At 38.6% G+C, this 14306-nt stretch overlaps 1 protein-coding gene across 1 annotated transcript in view; it reads right to left on the bottom strand.

The window, feature by feature from the left end:
- myo10 (myosin X) overlaps nucleotides 1–14306 on the bottom strand; it is a 174510-nt gene that overhangs the window by 36459 nt on the left and 123745 nt on the right. Inside the window, exons 16-19 of the mRNA XM_059343807.1 lie at nucleotides 13641–13709; nucleotides 13404–13486; nucleotides 12510–12618; nucleotides 9981–10061 (exon numbers count right to left, since the gene is read on the bottom strand). Coding sequence (XP_059199790.1) covers nucleotides 9981–10061; nucleotides 12510–12618; nucleotides 13404–13486; nucleotides 13641–13709 — 342 coding nt within the window. The remainder of the gene's footprint in view (nucleotides 1–9980; nucleotides 10062–12509; nucleotides 12619–13403; nucleotides 13487–13640; nucleotides 13710–14306) is intronic.

Here is a 14306-nt window from a genome sequence, read left to right as displayed (position 1 = left end):
AGGAAAAATAACTGGTATAACACAGAATTATTTGCCCCAAAATGAGTTTCTGCAATAAACTATACTGGAAACTTCAAATTCCTGGGGGTTGAAAATCGTGATTAACTGTCATGTATACAATCATGTTGTTCAAAAATCCAATGAGACATGTTCTAACTGCTTCTTTTGTCCGACCAACAGTCCAAAACTTAATATATAACAGAGAAATATGAACTGAGATAAGCAACAAATCCTGATCTGATTCTACATCTTATTGTTTAATCTACCTTGAAAGTTGAAAGCACTGGAAGAGCTTTGTTCTCTGTAAAGATCAACATTCTTGCTTGAAACATCTACAAAGACTAAGAACTAAGAACATCTGAGAGCATCTAGAAGAGCTCTTAGTTTCTTTGTCAGATGTCTTGTTTGCTTCTGGGCATCCAGGTCTGGATGTGGGCTCCAGGAGGATTATCTCCCTCTGCTCAGTGGGGACTCCTGCGCTGAGTTTTGGGGGGAATCCCTGGAACAATGTTTCCCGTTCATAGAAGGACATAAATCCAACCAAAATCCCTGACCCTTCTGGGTTTAAGCTTGACCCAGTTTGGATGAAGATTTTAGTGGATTTGAATTTCTCTCTGACACAACACAAACCCTGCAGAGGTGAAAGCAATCAAAACAAAGATGGACGGACATTATGGAGGATTAAGTCTCCATTAGATGCAGAAAAAATTACATCCAGCTTCTTTGTGCAAAATCTCGAGAAGAATAAAAACATCAGGACAATTGCTGGTAAGGTTTTTGTGCAGGTTTTTCACCACTGAACATTTTTCTCCCAATTAACAATTTTATAGTCAACTATTATTTCAATAAATCAATCATTGGTCCCAGAGCTGCAGGTAACATCTTCACAAACACTCCAAACCCCAAACTACTGAATCCACAGGGGTATAAATTAAAAAAGCTGCAAATTTGTAGATTTAAGAGGCTGGAATCAAACAAATGTTTGGCGATTTTGTTTGAAATGTAAAATGTCTTGCGCAAAAAGTGACATAAAAACAACAGAAGAGATTAACAATGCCATTAAATTTTGGCACCTTAACATACACCTGGCATGGAACAGGAAAATGACTGATGTTATTTCCCATCTTGGGATCAGAAAGATTAATTTCAGGGTATAAAAATTGTGTTTTGGGCTGACTGAAGGATCATCAGCAGTGAAACCTCATAGACCCATCAGAGACACGACTTTCTCCTTATTGTCATGGAATTAATTAAACCGTCTCCTCATTGTGCATTCAATCAAGTCCTGCCTTCCAAGCTCCACTTTAACTATCATCATTCACTTACACAACATACAGACCTGCAGGTTCTGTCTCAAGACAAATCTTTTTTTTCTTTTCCTTCTTTAAATTCAATGTGGATCGTTCTGGTTCTGAAAGCCTTCAAGTCCAATTAATGAGATGACAAACAGCAAACATCAGAGGGACTGTCTGTTCGTCTAGTGCATGGCGTTAGAAAACTACACAATATTAACACTGACTGGACTCAATCTTGCAGTTGGATTAATTAAGAAACAAACTGTTGTGTTATTATTTGGATTGGTAGAAAAGTGAGAGCAGTGCAGCAGTCCATGTATTTATCAATTAAGCTATTAATTACCATGCAGCTCTATATTACTGTCTGATTAACTATGCTTGAGTCCAAAAATCTATATTAATTGTGCAGAAGACATGAACTGGTGTCATTTAAAAACCCCTTAAGGCATTAAATGCATGCTTGATATCTCTGTTTCTCCTTTAAAATGTTCAAAATGCTCAATTTTAAAATGCTCAAAAGATGCCTCTTTCTCGACTTTAGTGTGTGCAGAAGACTGAAAAATCAAACAGCCTGAAAAGCCTTAAATGATGAGAACTCGTTTTGTGCATCTGTCATGTGGCTGCACACAAACCGCTGCACCTCATCTCATTCCACAACACTGAAACCCTCCGCTAGACACTTAAACCCACCGTGCAACAAGCGTGCACTTGAACGCACCACAAGGAACAAGCATGCATCAAGTCTCACCGTGCATCGTAGCTCCACACTCAGCTTCCTTCTTTAAGCTTTGTCACAACGAGAAAATGATAGAAAACTTCCCAAAGCTGCTGCTGCTGCTGCTGTGTGTCTGACTGTCTGCGTCTCTCCTCAACACACTGACTGACTGGCTCACACACACACACACATCCACACACACACACACACACACACACACACACACACACACACACACACACACACACACACACAGCCAAACAAAGGCTTCCAAACTCCACTCCCCCTTTCTGTGTGGAGAGGGAGAGAGAGGGAGGGCTGTGGTTGTCATGGTAATGCGTCTCCTGCTGAGGCTAATTTGTGCGGGCCACTTGTAGCCTGACAGAGCGAGAGTGTGTGTGTGTGTGTGTGTGTGTGTGTGTGTGTGTGTGTGTGCGTGAGAGAGAGAGAGACAGGGAGATAGAGAGAGCAGGCTGTTTACATTCAAACGTGGTGGTGCAGCTCACTGGTCTGATGCTGGTGTGACGCAGCATCAGACCAGTTGAACTGGAGCCCAGCAGCATCTGTCCCAGACGAATCATTTCCCATCATTTTTCTCATCTTATCATGAGATATTTCACATTATTCCTCTGGGGTCGATGATCACGCTGGATGATAAGATAACATGTTTTTTTTCACAGCGCTGTAACAAAAAACGAGGTCACGTGGATCGCTGCTGTCGACTTCACTCCACATTACAGACTTGAAACTTTCTCCAGTTTTTTGTTTGACGTTCCGAGGTCATGTAAAACCAAAGATAAGATCATTTTAATTTTATAGTACAAAAATATTTATTCAAGTGTAAAAGTAGGATGGGATGAGGCAGGCGTGGTCTAATCATCTAACACTGTTCCTATAAATAAACATGTTTTTATGGAAATTTTTTGTGTATAGTTTTATTATATTTGAATTTTACCTTGATATGATCATATTTGCAACCGATGTTTACACTGAAACAGTTCATTGAGCATAGGCTATTTGTGGTTTTTCATGATTTCATGATTTTTGTGTATTTTTGGGTAAGTAAAAAAAATAATTGACAGATCATGTTGAAGTTGTGCTGAGAAAATACCAAATACCAAACATGGGTATAGTAAATATTATGTTGTATATAAAGGCAAAGAGGCTCAGAGCCCAGAGGGTTGATAAAGTAAAATAGATGCATTTTTCTGTGTGCAGTTTAAAGCTGGGACACTTTCTTTCCTTTGCTGCAACATCATTTGCACTTTGCACCTCCACTTATTTTACATTTTTCTCCACTTTGACATATTTTATTTAATTAAGTTAGCATATGCATGTCACTATGCATATAATTACACTACACACTATATACTGACAGGTCACTTCATTAGGGACACAAGGACAATGTGATGCATTAATATACAACAGGTTAGACAGGTAATACTTGTACTTTTGTTTATTATTATGAGGTCACAGCTGGAGTGCATTACATTGACAGCTGTTTCTAATATTCAGGCTCTACCCTGTATGTAAATTGGGTGGCCAAATATTAGAAAAAACTCTTAATATAATGCACTCCAGTTCAAAACTACTGCAAACTACAAACTCTGTAATGAAGATATACTTGCATTAATAAATCTCTGACAGCGAAGATCACTACTGAAAATTATTATTAATGTAAAGGCAGAATTCAGGGATGGAGATGTTTAATTGGATCACATTAGATCATACAAAGTAGCCAGTCGGTGTGTGTTTATATATATGTATTTTGTTTTAATTTAACTATAATGAGCATCTAGATCACTTGATAGAAAAAAGTAAAGTTGGATGAATACGTTTATATTATATATTCTAGATTTTCTAGATAACTCAATTATTAAAAGCTGACGATGTGTGAATTTGCATACAGATGCCATATTGCTCTGCATATCAATATCTGAAAACTATTTTTATATTATTACAGTAGCAATGAATTAACCTTAGCTCAAATGTGAAACCATTAATGCACACACACACACACACACACACGCACGCACGCACGCACGCACGCACGCACGCACGCACGCACGCACACGCACACACAATGCTGCCTGCAGATAAGTGGAGTTACTGTGGTGACAGTTACATTTGATGAGAGAAGATGATGAGGATGACAGCTTTTTATGAGTGTGTCTGTGTGTGTGTTTGTCTCTGTGTGTGTGTGCCCCTGTGTGTGAATGTGTATGTGTAATAGTGTCTGTGTGTGTGTGTATGTGTGTCTCTATGTCTGTGTCTCTGATTGTGTCTCTGTCTGTCTGTGTCTCTATCTCTGTACGATAGTGTATGTGTGTATGTGATAGTGTCTCTGTGTGAGTCTGTGTGTCTCTGCCTGTGCCTCTGTGCCTCTGTGTGTGTGTGTGTGTGCGTGTGTGTTTGTATGTGTGTGTGTGTGCGTGTCTCTGTATCTCTGTGTGTGTGTCTATGTGTGAAAGTGTGTGTGTGTGTGTGTGTGTGTGTGTGAAACTGTTGTGTCGACACAGACACAAAGGAAAATGTCTGTAAATGTTGACGTCTGCCTGCTGATCGTGCTTTAATCCAAACTAAATCCTACTTCTGACTGTGAACTTATAAGCCTGTTAGACTTTGTGTGTCTTTGGTATGTGACTATTTAAAAGTGCACATACGTGTGTTTGTGTGTTTGTATTTCGAGCCAGCAGTCTGTCGGCAGTATTATGCGTTCTGTCAATATATTGATATTTCCAAAGAGACTCCACTCACCATCTGCAGGAGTCCAGTGACCCTGCAGGCTCTGTCAACACACTGTTACATCACTGCACCCCCAAAATAGAAAATAGCTGCTGGTCAGTAAATGAACCTCTCAACACTTCACAAATGTCTTTGCTTTATAAAAATGTCAAAAATACAAAAAATATTGTAAAAAAAAAAAAAAAGGTCAATAATAGTCAAAATCAAATCAAAGTAAACAGCCTTAAGTTGTTTTATCGATAACTTCTATAAAATTAAAATGTACAATAAATCTGATATTAAATAAATAATAAAAATAATATTTATGTCAAATAACGAAATATATTTTTATTTCCATTTTTAACCTTTTTTAATATGACGTTAAGAGTCTTCTTCTTCTATTTTTTCTTACAGTTTCTTAACTTTTTTAAAAACAATTATTTTTACATAACATTTTTTACATTTTTTACATTAAGTTTTACTGTAGGAAAACAGAACGTTGCCCTAACTGTACATTTAGAAATATGATGTGGATTTTTTATTTATATGTTTTTACATAGAATTCACTGTAATTTAACATTCGAGTAGGCAAATTTAATTGTACTGTAAAAAAAAAAAATCTATAATGTCCCATGATATTAATTTACAGATTTTTACCTTTTTATTTTAAAGTTAATATTTGTTATAAAAGTAATTTTCTTTTAACTTCTTTTGACTTTTTTCAGTGTAGAAGAGATAAAAATGTAAAATAAAGTCCTCCAAGTAGAACAGTTGAATAATGACCTAACCTCTGCATGGAATATTTCATTTTAGTGGTTTAACAGCTCAGTTTCTTACAAACACACACATCATCATACTCCTGTCCTCTCTCTGTCCCTGTGTCCTCCTGTCCTCTGACACCTGCTCACAGTCCAACAGGCAGATGATGGGGACGCCTCTCGGGGGCTTTTAGGGGCCGCGTGCCGTGCTGCCCTGACCCTTATGTCCCCTGGGGGCTCCCGTCCCACTCCTCCTCCTCTCGCTACATTAAGCACCATTGAAAAGTCATCATCCAGCCTTGTTTAACATTCGATCAGAAGACGAGTCCAGACGGTCGTGTTTCGCCTCGTAAAAACACGCCGGCTGTCCAGCTGGTCTCCCGCAGGACGCTCCACATACTCAGAGTGTGTCTTATCTTCACATCTATACATCTATCTGTCTATATATCTATTTATAGGAAATGAAGGCTTAAATGTTTCAGCTTCCACACTTAAACATTTCAGTCTCAAAATCACACAGACTCTAAACTAAACTACGCTACTAAAACTCTATCTGCATCTATAAATTACTTTCTGAACTCCAAATCAGCGTAATTGTGCATATACTGATGATTCAAAACCCAAATATTAATATTCATGGTTTCATTATCTCCTAGTTTGTTGAGCAGAGCGCTAAATGTAAATATTCTTTCTTCTATCACCTAAAGAAGGCTGGAACATGACAGCAAGCAGGCAGTACAATGTATAATAATGTTAAATATTTTTTAATGCAGTTATTCGTCTAAGAAAAAAGCCTTAGGAGCACCTTCGCAAAGTCCTATTGGTGCAAAATCCATACAGAAAAGGCCTATTTTCATTCTAGCTCGCAGTGCAAAAAAGGTGTGTCTAAAAATAAGATAAAAACACTAAATCTGAAGGAAATGATCTTGCTGCATGAACAGATAATTTCACTTGACAAGATTTCTTAAATTAAGATTATTAAATCTAGAAATAACCATTTACTTAAATAAAATAAGAAATGACTAAAAACAAGATCAATGATGTAACACTTATAATCTAAAGGTTTTTTTTTTATCTCGTTAAGAAACAATAATTGTCAGGTCACTCTGCTCGGGCCAGTTCATCGCTGCTTGCAGCTTTAATTTATCTTGTTTTAAGAGTTAATGTCATATTTTAAGTGTTCAACATGCTTATTTCTAGATTTAATAATCTTAATTTAAGAAATCCATTCAGCAAGATCATTTCCCTCAGATTTAGTGTTTTATCTTGTTTTTAGACACACCTTTTTTGCAGTGCAAAAATTCACTCTGACAGCTGCCATATCGCAGTAATCAGTGAATTCTTCGCTTCTAAAATCGGGCCTGCTCTATTCATAATTGTATTTCTTTTTAGAAATGTCTTTGTTGATAAACAATCAGACTGATAGTTCTGTCTGTTCACTCCATGCCCAGTGTGTCATGTAGTACAAGTGATAAGTGTGTGCAGCTGTTAACTTTGAGTTTATAAATTCTGCAAAAAACAAAAATCTTTTCAATCCTCTTTAATAAATTCCCCTTGTATGTATCTTCTCTCTGTGCATGCCTCTCCTCCTCCTTTGACCTCCTCCTAATATATTGTCATCCTGCAAAACAGCTTAACTATTAACTACTATGACTATATAACATATCATTTTGTTGCAAAGTTGTAAAGAAAATCTACACTCCTGATCCAAAGCTGCTGCTAATTTTGTCAAAGAGCTGCATTCTTTAGCAGCGATCACACAATCAGGAAATTGATTAAAAAAACAGGTAGAGTATGCCTGATTAAGATTAAATTAAGCATGCATTTATTATGTGACCATGTGTGAGAGGATAATGTATTTCTACAGATTCTCAGGTTAGATAAAGATAAAAAAAATATATACACATATCTTTGAAATAAAACAGTTTTTACACTGGTGAAATTAGCAAAACATCTTTTAAGACAATGTTTTTCTGAATTAAATACAGTACAAAGTGAAAAAATATGATAATATAACCATGTGTTTTGGATTGTGACAGTACTTAGAGCATCTCACATACACTGCTGATGCACAAAGATCAGACACCACACCTCCTCTGCACCAAGGTTAAGTTAACCAAAACGAAATAACAAAATCTAGAAATGAAAAAAACATTTTCATTAACTGAAATAAAAATGAGAGTTTTAAAAAAAACGATAACTGAAACTGTAACTGAAACTAAAATTATAGTGAAAATGTCCTTCGTTTTCGTCTTGGTCAACTTTTTTTCATACGTAAATCTTTTTGGTTAATATGAAATCTATTTCATCTGTCTGGTTTTATGACTTAATAAACTTATTGGGGCTGAGATGGATCAGACAAAGGAAATAAAGGAAACATTTATTGTGACCTTATTGAATCTGGCACCCAACAAATACCCCATTACAAAAAAACTAAAACTAAAACTAATAAAAACTAAACTAAATCTAAGCATTTTCAAAAAAATGAAAAAATAATTAAAACTAGCAAACTCACTCTAAAAACTAATTAAAACTAACTGAATTTGAAAACAAAAATTGACAACGAAATTAAAACTAAAACTAACGAAAAATCCAAAACTATTATAACCTTGTTCTACACACACTCACACAGACACAAAGACACACTCACACAAAGACACACTCACACAAAGACACACACACACAAAGACACACACACACACACACACACACACACACACACACACACACACACACACACACACAGTGAGGAACAGAGGCGTCCTCTGTGTGTGTGAAGCTCCCCAAGAACCACAGAATCCTCACAGTGACGATACAGATGCGTTATGTTTGCGTCACAAACCTCTGAGTGTCTACATCTGACTGCGTCACATCTGCCCGGCGGAGACATGAGTCGTGCCAATACAATATAGAGGGGGTCAGACAGAATGAGCAGAACACCACAGCTGGGCCACGACTCTCTCAATCAATATCGGTTTGATTTGTCACAAATTACATAATCAGTGTCAGACAAAAAAAAGAACTGATAATTTATCAGATTTCTCTCATTATGACTGTGTTATTTTACACAGAGACATGTTTGAGTTCTTCCCACTTCTAGCCATGACTGTGCGGTTGTGGCTCAGTTGGTAGAGTTGGTTGGCTCCCAACCGAAGGGTTGGTGGTTCGATCCCTGACCGTCGCAGCCTACATGTAGAAGTATCCTTGAGCAAGATACTGAACCCCAAATTGCTCCCGATGTGCTGTGTTCATCGGTGTGTAAATGAATTCCCAATGGTGGGAACGGTGGGACCGTTTAGGGTAGCCTCTGCCACCAGTATGAATGTGTGTGTGAAAGGGTGAATGAGCGCAGTCTGTAGTGTAAAGCGCTTTGAGTGGTCGCAAAGCGACAAGAAAAGCTCTATATAAGTGCAGGTCCATTTACCATTTACCATTCCATAGAGCTGCAGGACTCAAAGACTTTATATAGATTTTATATATTGCAGTGAAATACAAGGACATAGTGAGTAAAGTGTAAGCAGCTGAAACGGGTCGTTGGGGTTCAGAGAGTTAACATATCAAGTAGTTTCTAGCAGAGGAACGATATGCAGGAAGAAAACCACCACTGATGAAAAGGCACGGTCAATAATCACAGACATCAGCAATCAATACGAGTGTTTCCATGTCGACCGTATTCAGACTTAAACTTGACATGTCTGACATCTGCAGTGATGCTGGATAATGAGGTTCCCAGACAGATATCGATAAGATTCCTCGTCTAAGAATAGTCCTGCCAGCTCGGCTGCTTTCAAACCACTGACTGAACACGAACATGTGACGTCACAGGGAAAGGATGCTTTGGCACCATCTTTTCCAGTTACAGGCCAGAAGTAAATACAGAGGAAGCAACAACCACCACGACTGAGAGAGAAGAGCTGAGACATATCAAACAGCCAAAACATGCTCCATTTACAGCTTAACCTCAGTTTTCAGTGTCTTTTCTCATTTATTGCTCTAAAGGCAGGCAGAATGAAAAGGAGTCAAAAACTAACAAAATTGCCCAAAATTCCAAACTTTCCGTCACTCAGTAAACACAAATTAAGGAGATTATTTTGTATTAATGGATCATCACCAGTCCTGCTGTGAGTCACAGTGGAGATGGTGAATCCCTCTGCTCTTTCCCGTGTATCATTTGTGTACATTATTCCCAGCATTCCTAGCTGCTCCAGGCTGTTGCTAGGCAACCAGGGGTCAAAGGACACCAATAAGGGCACAGACACTTCTCATTCCTGTCTGCGGCTCATTGGTGTGTGAGGGGAGGGGTGTTTGATTATTAAAATGACCGACAATTTACACACACACACAAACACTCTCTACTTCTGTGTGTGTGTATGTGTGTGTGTGTGTGTGCGTGTGTGAGAGAGAGAGAGAATGTGTGTGTATGTGTGTGAGAGAGTGTGTGTGTGTATGTGTGTGTGTGTGTGTGTGTGAAAGAATACCAGCACTCACCTTGTGTGTATTTGGTTTGATGCATCGAATAAAAAACGGGTTGGAAGTGCTGAGAGTGGCCATCAGGGAGTGTAAAGAATCCTGCAGCAAACAAAACAAAACACTTTGGTTACTACCAGTATTTCTATTATTACTGCACTCTAATCCAGTCCACTTTATTTATACTGCATGTTTATAATAAACACAGGGTTTTCAAAGTGCTGCACAAAAACACAATAGGTAAATAACACAATAAAAGCACAATGAAAAAAAGATAAGTAGAAGATAAAACACTAAAATACAATATGATAAAATAGAATAAAATATAATTAAATATATAAATAAAATGCGCTGCCCGCACAAAATGAAATATGCATGTATACACATAAAAACCTAAAATCATAAAAAACATAAAATCAGCACTCTACGTGGTGTTAAAAGCCAACGAGAAGAGGTGGGTTTTAAGAAGAGATTTAAAATGAGACAGTGAGGAGGCCTGGCTGATGTGCAGCTGCAATTCGTTCCAAAGTTTTGGAGCTGCAATGGCAAACGCTCGTTCTTCTCTGAGCTTCAGCCTAGCTCTCGGCACTCTCAGGAGCAGCTGGTCAGCTGACCTGAGAGACTGGTTGGGAGAGTCGGGGTGCAGCAGCTCAGAGAGGTAAGGTGGGGCAAGGCCATTCAACGCTTTAAAAGCAAATTAAATGATTTTAAAATGAATCCTAAAATGAACGGGCAGCCAGTGCAGCGAAGCTAAAACAGGTGATATGTGCTCATGCTTTCTTGTACCAGTTAAAAGACGTGCAGCAGCATTTTTTTTAGCATTTTAGCATTTTGAAGTCGGGCTATGGAGGACCAACTAACCCCCATATAAAGTGTGTTGCAGTAATCCACCTGAGTGGTCACGAAGGCACTCGATTGTACTATGAATACACTCACTGCTACTAATATTTGTACTACTTGCATTTACTACTAACAATACAATAGTTACTACTTTTATCACTGCTGTTATTGCTCCTAACTCTGCTACTGCTCCTGTCACTACTTCTTCTTCATATAATTACTATTATTTACTGCAATCACTGTTTCTGCAGCAGCACTGAGCCTACTTATGCAAAGATTACAAGTGATGCATTAACCACTAACAAAACAATACAACAGTTCCTGCTACTGTTACCGCCACTGCTGCAGTACAACTGTAAAAGCTACTAGTGACAAGGGGGTTGCAAAGGGGTGGAAAATGTCTGGTAAATTTCCAGAAACTTTCCGCGGGAAGTCAAGCTGGGGAACTTTGCAAATACTGAAAAATGGGAATTATGGAGATTTATTTGAAAATTATGGAAATGTGTGTGAATAAACTGGAAATTGGAGGTAATTTAAACAAACTGCATCCTATCCAAACATAAATATAAACATTTTGTTTTGTCACAAGCAGACATCCTCCAATAATACAATTAAAAGACATTTCAACACATTTATTTGTAAGTACAACTCTATCAAGTTTGAATTAATTTATGTAACATGAACATTGATACAAACAACACCCAAGGGCCAACCTTTAATTTTGTAAATTCCTGGTTAATTCCTGCTTATTCCTAGCCTGGCTAACACCAGACCAAATCTCATTTGAGATTAGGTCTGGACACCTTCAATGCTTTTCTCCGTAGAGGAGGTGTGGTTTACGATCCTCCGGAGCCGTTTATTGGGCGCTTAGAATGTCTATCAAAAGCGTCTGTAGGTAGCTCTTAGCCAATCAGATCAGTTATACCAGATGACGTAGTAGAGCAACAGAGATGGATGTTTGTTGTGTGTGTGTCTGTGAGAGAGTGTTGCTGCTGCTTTGCTTCTCCAGTTCTCGCTTTCTGCAAGATTATTTATTTTCACGCTTTATTCCCCCTCATGTCATTCTGCCACACACATCCACTGATTTTATGGGCAATAAACAAGCTGCTGCGGGTCTCTGGGGGCTCCGCTGTCCCCCGGCTCGGAGCGAGATCACCGGCGGTGACCGGCGGTCTCACCGGCTCGGCGCAACGAGCCGCAGAAACCGCCCGTGCGGCGCTAATAGCCCCGCTACCGGTGATCTCGCTACGAGCCGGGGGACAGCGGAGCTGTCGAGAGACCTTTCGCCTTTCAACTTTCGCTCTAAACTATTTAAAACACCATCTACAGCTAAAGAGAGTTTCGCGTCTGCAGCAGCCATGTTGGATCCGGAAAGCTTCCAAGTGCCGAGTAGTACGCGTCATCGTCTCACCGTCCCTCCCCGCTCTGTGATTGGATCCCTAAAACAGGGCTAGGGTAATTGCCTGGTTTCCAGACCGTCTGGAGGTTCGAAATCAAATTCGAGCGCGCAAGGCAGTCTGGGTATACCCAGGCTAGCTTATTCCCATAAATTACCCTTAATTTCCATGGAAAGTTTCCAACTTTGAAAATTCCCTGAATTTTGCAACCCTACTAGTGACACAACTCACTGACTGAAAGTAACAGATTCTGTTGTGTAACTTGTGTAACATCAGAGCTGTGTTATCTTTATGATATATTATTGTTCCTTACCTTAAACTGTGAGCTGACGGTGGGCCGTCTGTGCTTGGAGCTGCTCTTCAGAGTGTCCTGCTTGTTTCGGCTCAATACGTGTTCAAACAGATCGTAGACAAAGTCCAACCTGACAGGACAAAAGGAAATACACACATGCTGTGAAACGAGTCTATACGTTGACAAGCAAATATGAATACAGTACAGGTACAGAACTAGAGGTCCATAGTTTAATAATAGTATACAAAGATTTATTTGAGCTTTACGGTATATTAACGTCTAAACTAGAAAACTTCCTCTGGGGAAATTCTGAAAGAGGTGTACACTATGATGAGATTCTTCAGAGATTTCAAACAATTAATACTAGTAATGTTATAATACTATATTATATACAAGGAGCACACCTACAACAAGCATTCCTTTTCAAGTATTTATTTATACAGCAACCTATGACATTTAACCTCAAAATGTGTGTGTGTGTGTGTGTGTGTGTGTGTGTGTGTGTGTGTGTGTGTGTGAAACATGTGTATCTGGAGGAGTGCGCGCGCATTTGTGTGTGTGTGTGTGTGTGTGTGCGTGTGTGTGTGTGCTTGCATGTATCTGTAACTGTAATCACATCAAAGCATCAAAGGCTTAGCGGTTGACTGTCTGCAAACTTTCAAAAGATTTTATCAGGTGAGGCCGCAGAGAATAGAAAAGAGTAAAGTAAAAAGATAAAGTAAAATTGTAATGAATTTAATCTAAGAACGTGTTATTTATGGAACGGGAAAATTTTTCTAAATGTTCATCAATACTGGGGCAGTTCAAATGAACCTCAGCAGGCATGGAAGGGAAGTTAATTTATGTGTGATAGAAGGTTTAATCAATTAAAACTCTGGGTCCGACTTTAAACGTGAATGAAACAGTGTAACGTACCTGCTCTCCCTCAGCAGGTTGAGGATGTCGTCTCTGAAAGTGTCTCTGTTCTTCTCCAGCATCCCCCTCACATCGTACACCACCTGCAACACACCACAGGGGGGCGCCAGGCAGTTTTAGAAGGACAAAGAAAAGAGGAGCAGCTCCTGAACATGTGCATTTCACTCAATGAAAATTGTGAATTTGAACTACAGTAACATAAAAAATACATATGCATGAGTGATATTAGGCTCTCACCTCTCCTGCATAGTGCCTGACACCAAAGTTGTGCACAGCAACACGTGGCTTCACATAGAAAGTGTTTTTCTGCAGCAACAGGAAATAAACAGTTTAATTACTTCAGAAAAACACTGAAATATGAAATATCACCAACAACATCACAGTCACAGAGGCTGAATGCAGATGATTAAAAGTACTTTTTCTCTAAAGTGGTTCCTAAAAGTTGAGCTAATCAGCTGTCGACCCAAATCATACTTTGAGAAGGATTTGTTTTAAATACTACTGTTAAAATCTGATTTTAAATGAGTCCCTGACAGAAAATCATAAAATGATTGTGTGAGGAAAGAATCTACTCCCATAGCTGCCCTTTTAACCCTCTTTTAACAGCCTTCATGTCTCCCGTTTGAAATTGAAAAGTAGTCATTTATTCGATCATAATCCAGTTTAATAAGGCCGTAAAGCTTCATGAAGAGCACGTCCAAGAAAATACTCCCTGAAATATTTACAAGCGCTCATATATTCAGATTAAAGTCTACTTCTACTTCTTTACAACATGCAGTCACATCAGTGTTTAAATCAAGTCAAGCTGTTTGCTCCACATTCAGAAGCCAACGACTGCAAAGCAACATTAAAAATGTATCTGCAGCTGTTACTTTGAGCAGTGAATGCATATATATAAACTGT

This window comes from Centropristis striata, chromosome 11 (genome assembly GCF_030273125.1).
Source record: "Centropristis striata isolate RG_2023a ecotype Rhode Island chromosome 11, C.striata_1.0, whole genome shotgun sequence".
NCBI classification, from domain to species: Eukaryota; Metazoa; Chordata; class Actinopteri; order Perciformes; family Serranidae; genus Centropristis; species Centropristis striata.
Note: the sequence above shows the minus strand (reverse complement) of the source record. Positions and strands in the feature narration are given on the sequence as shown.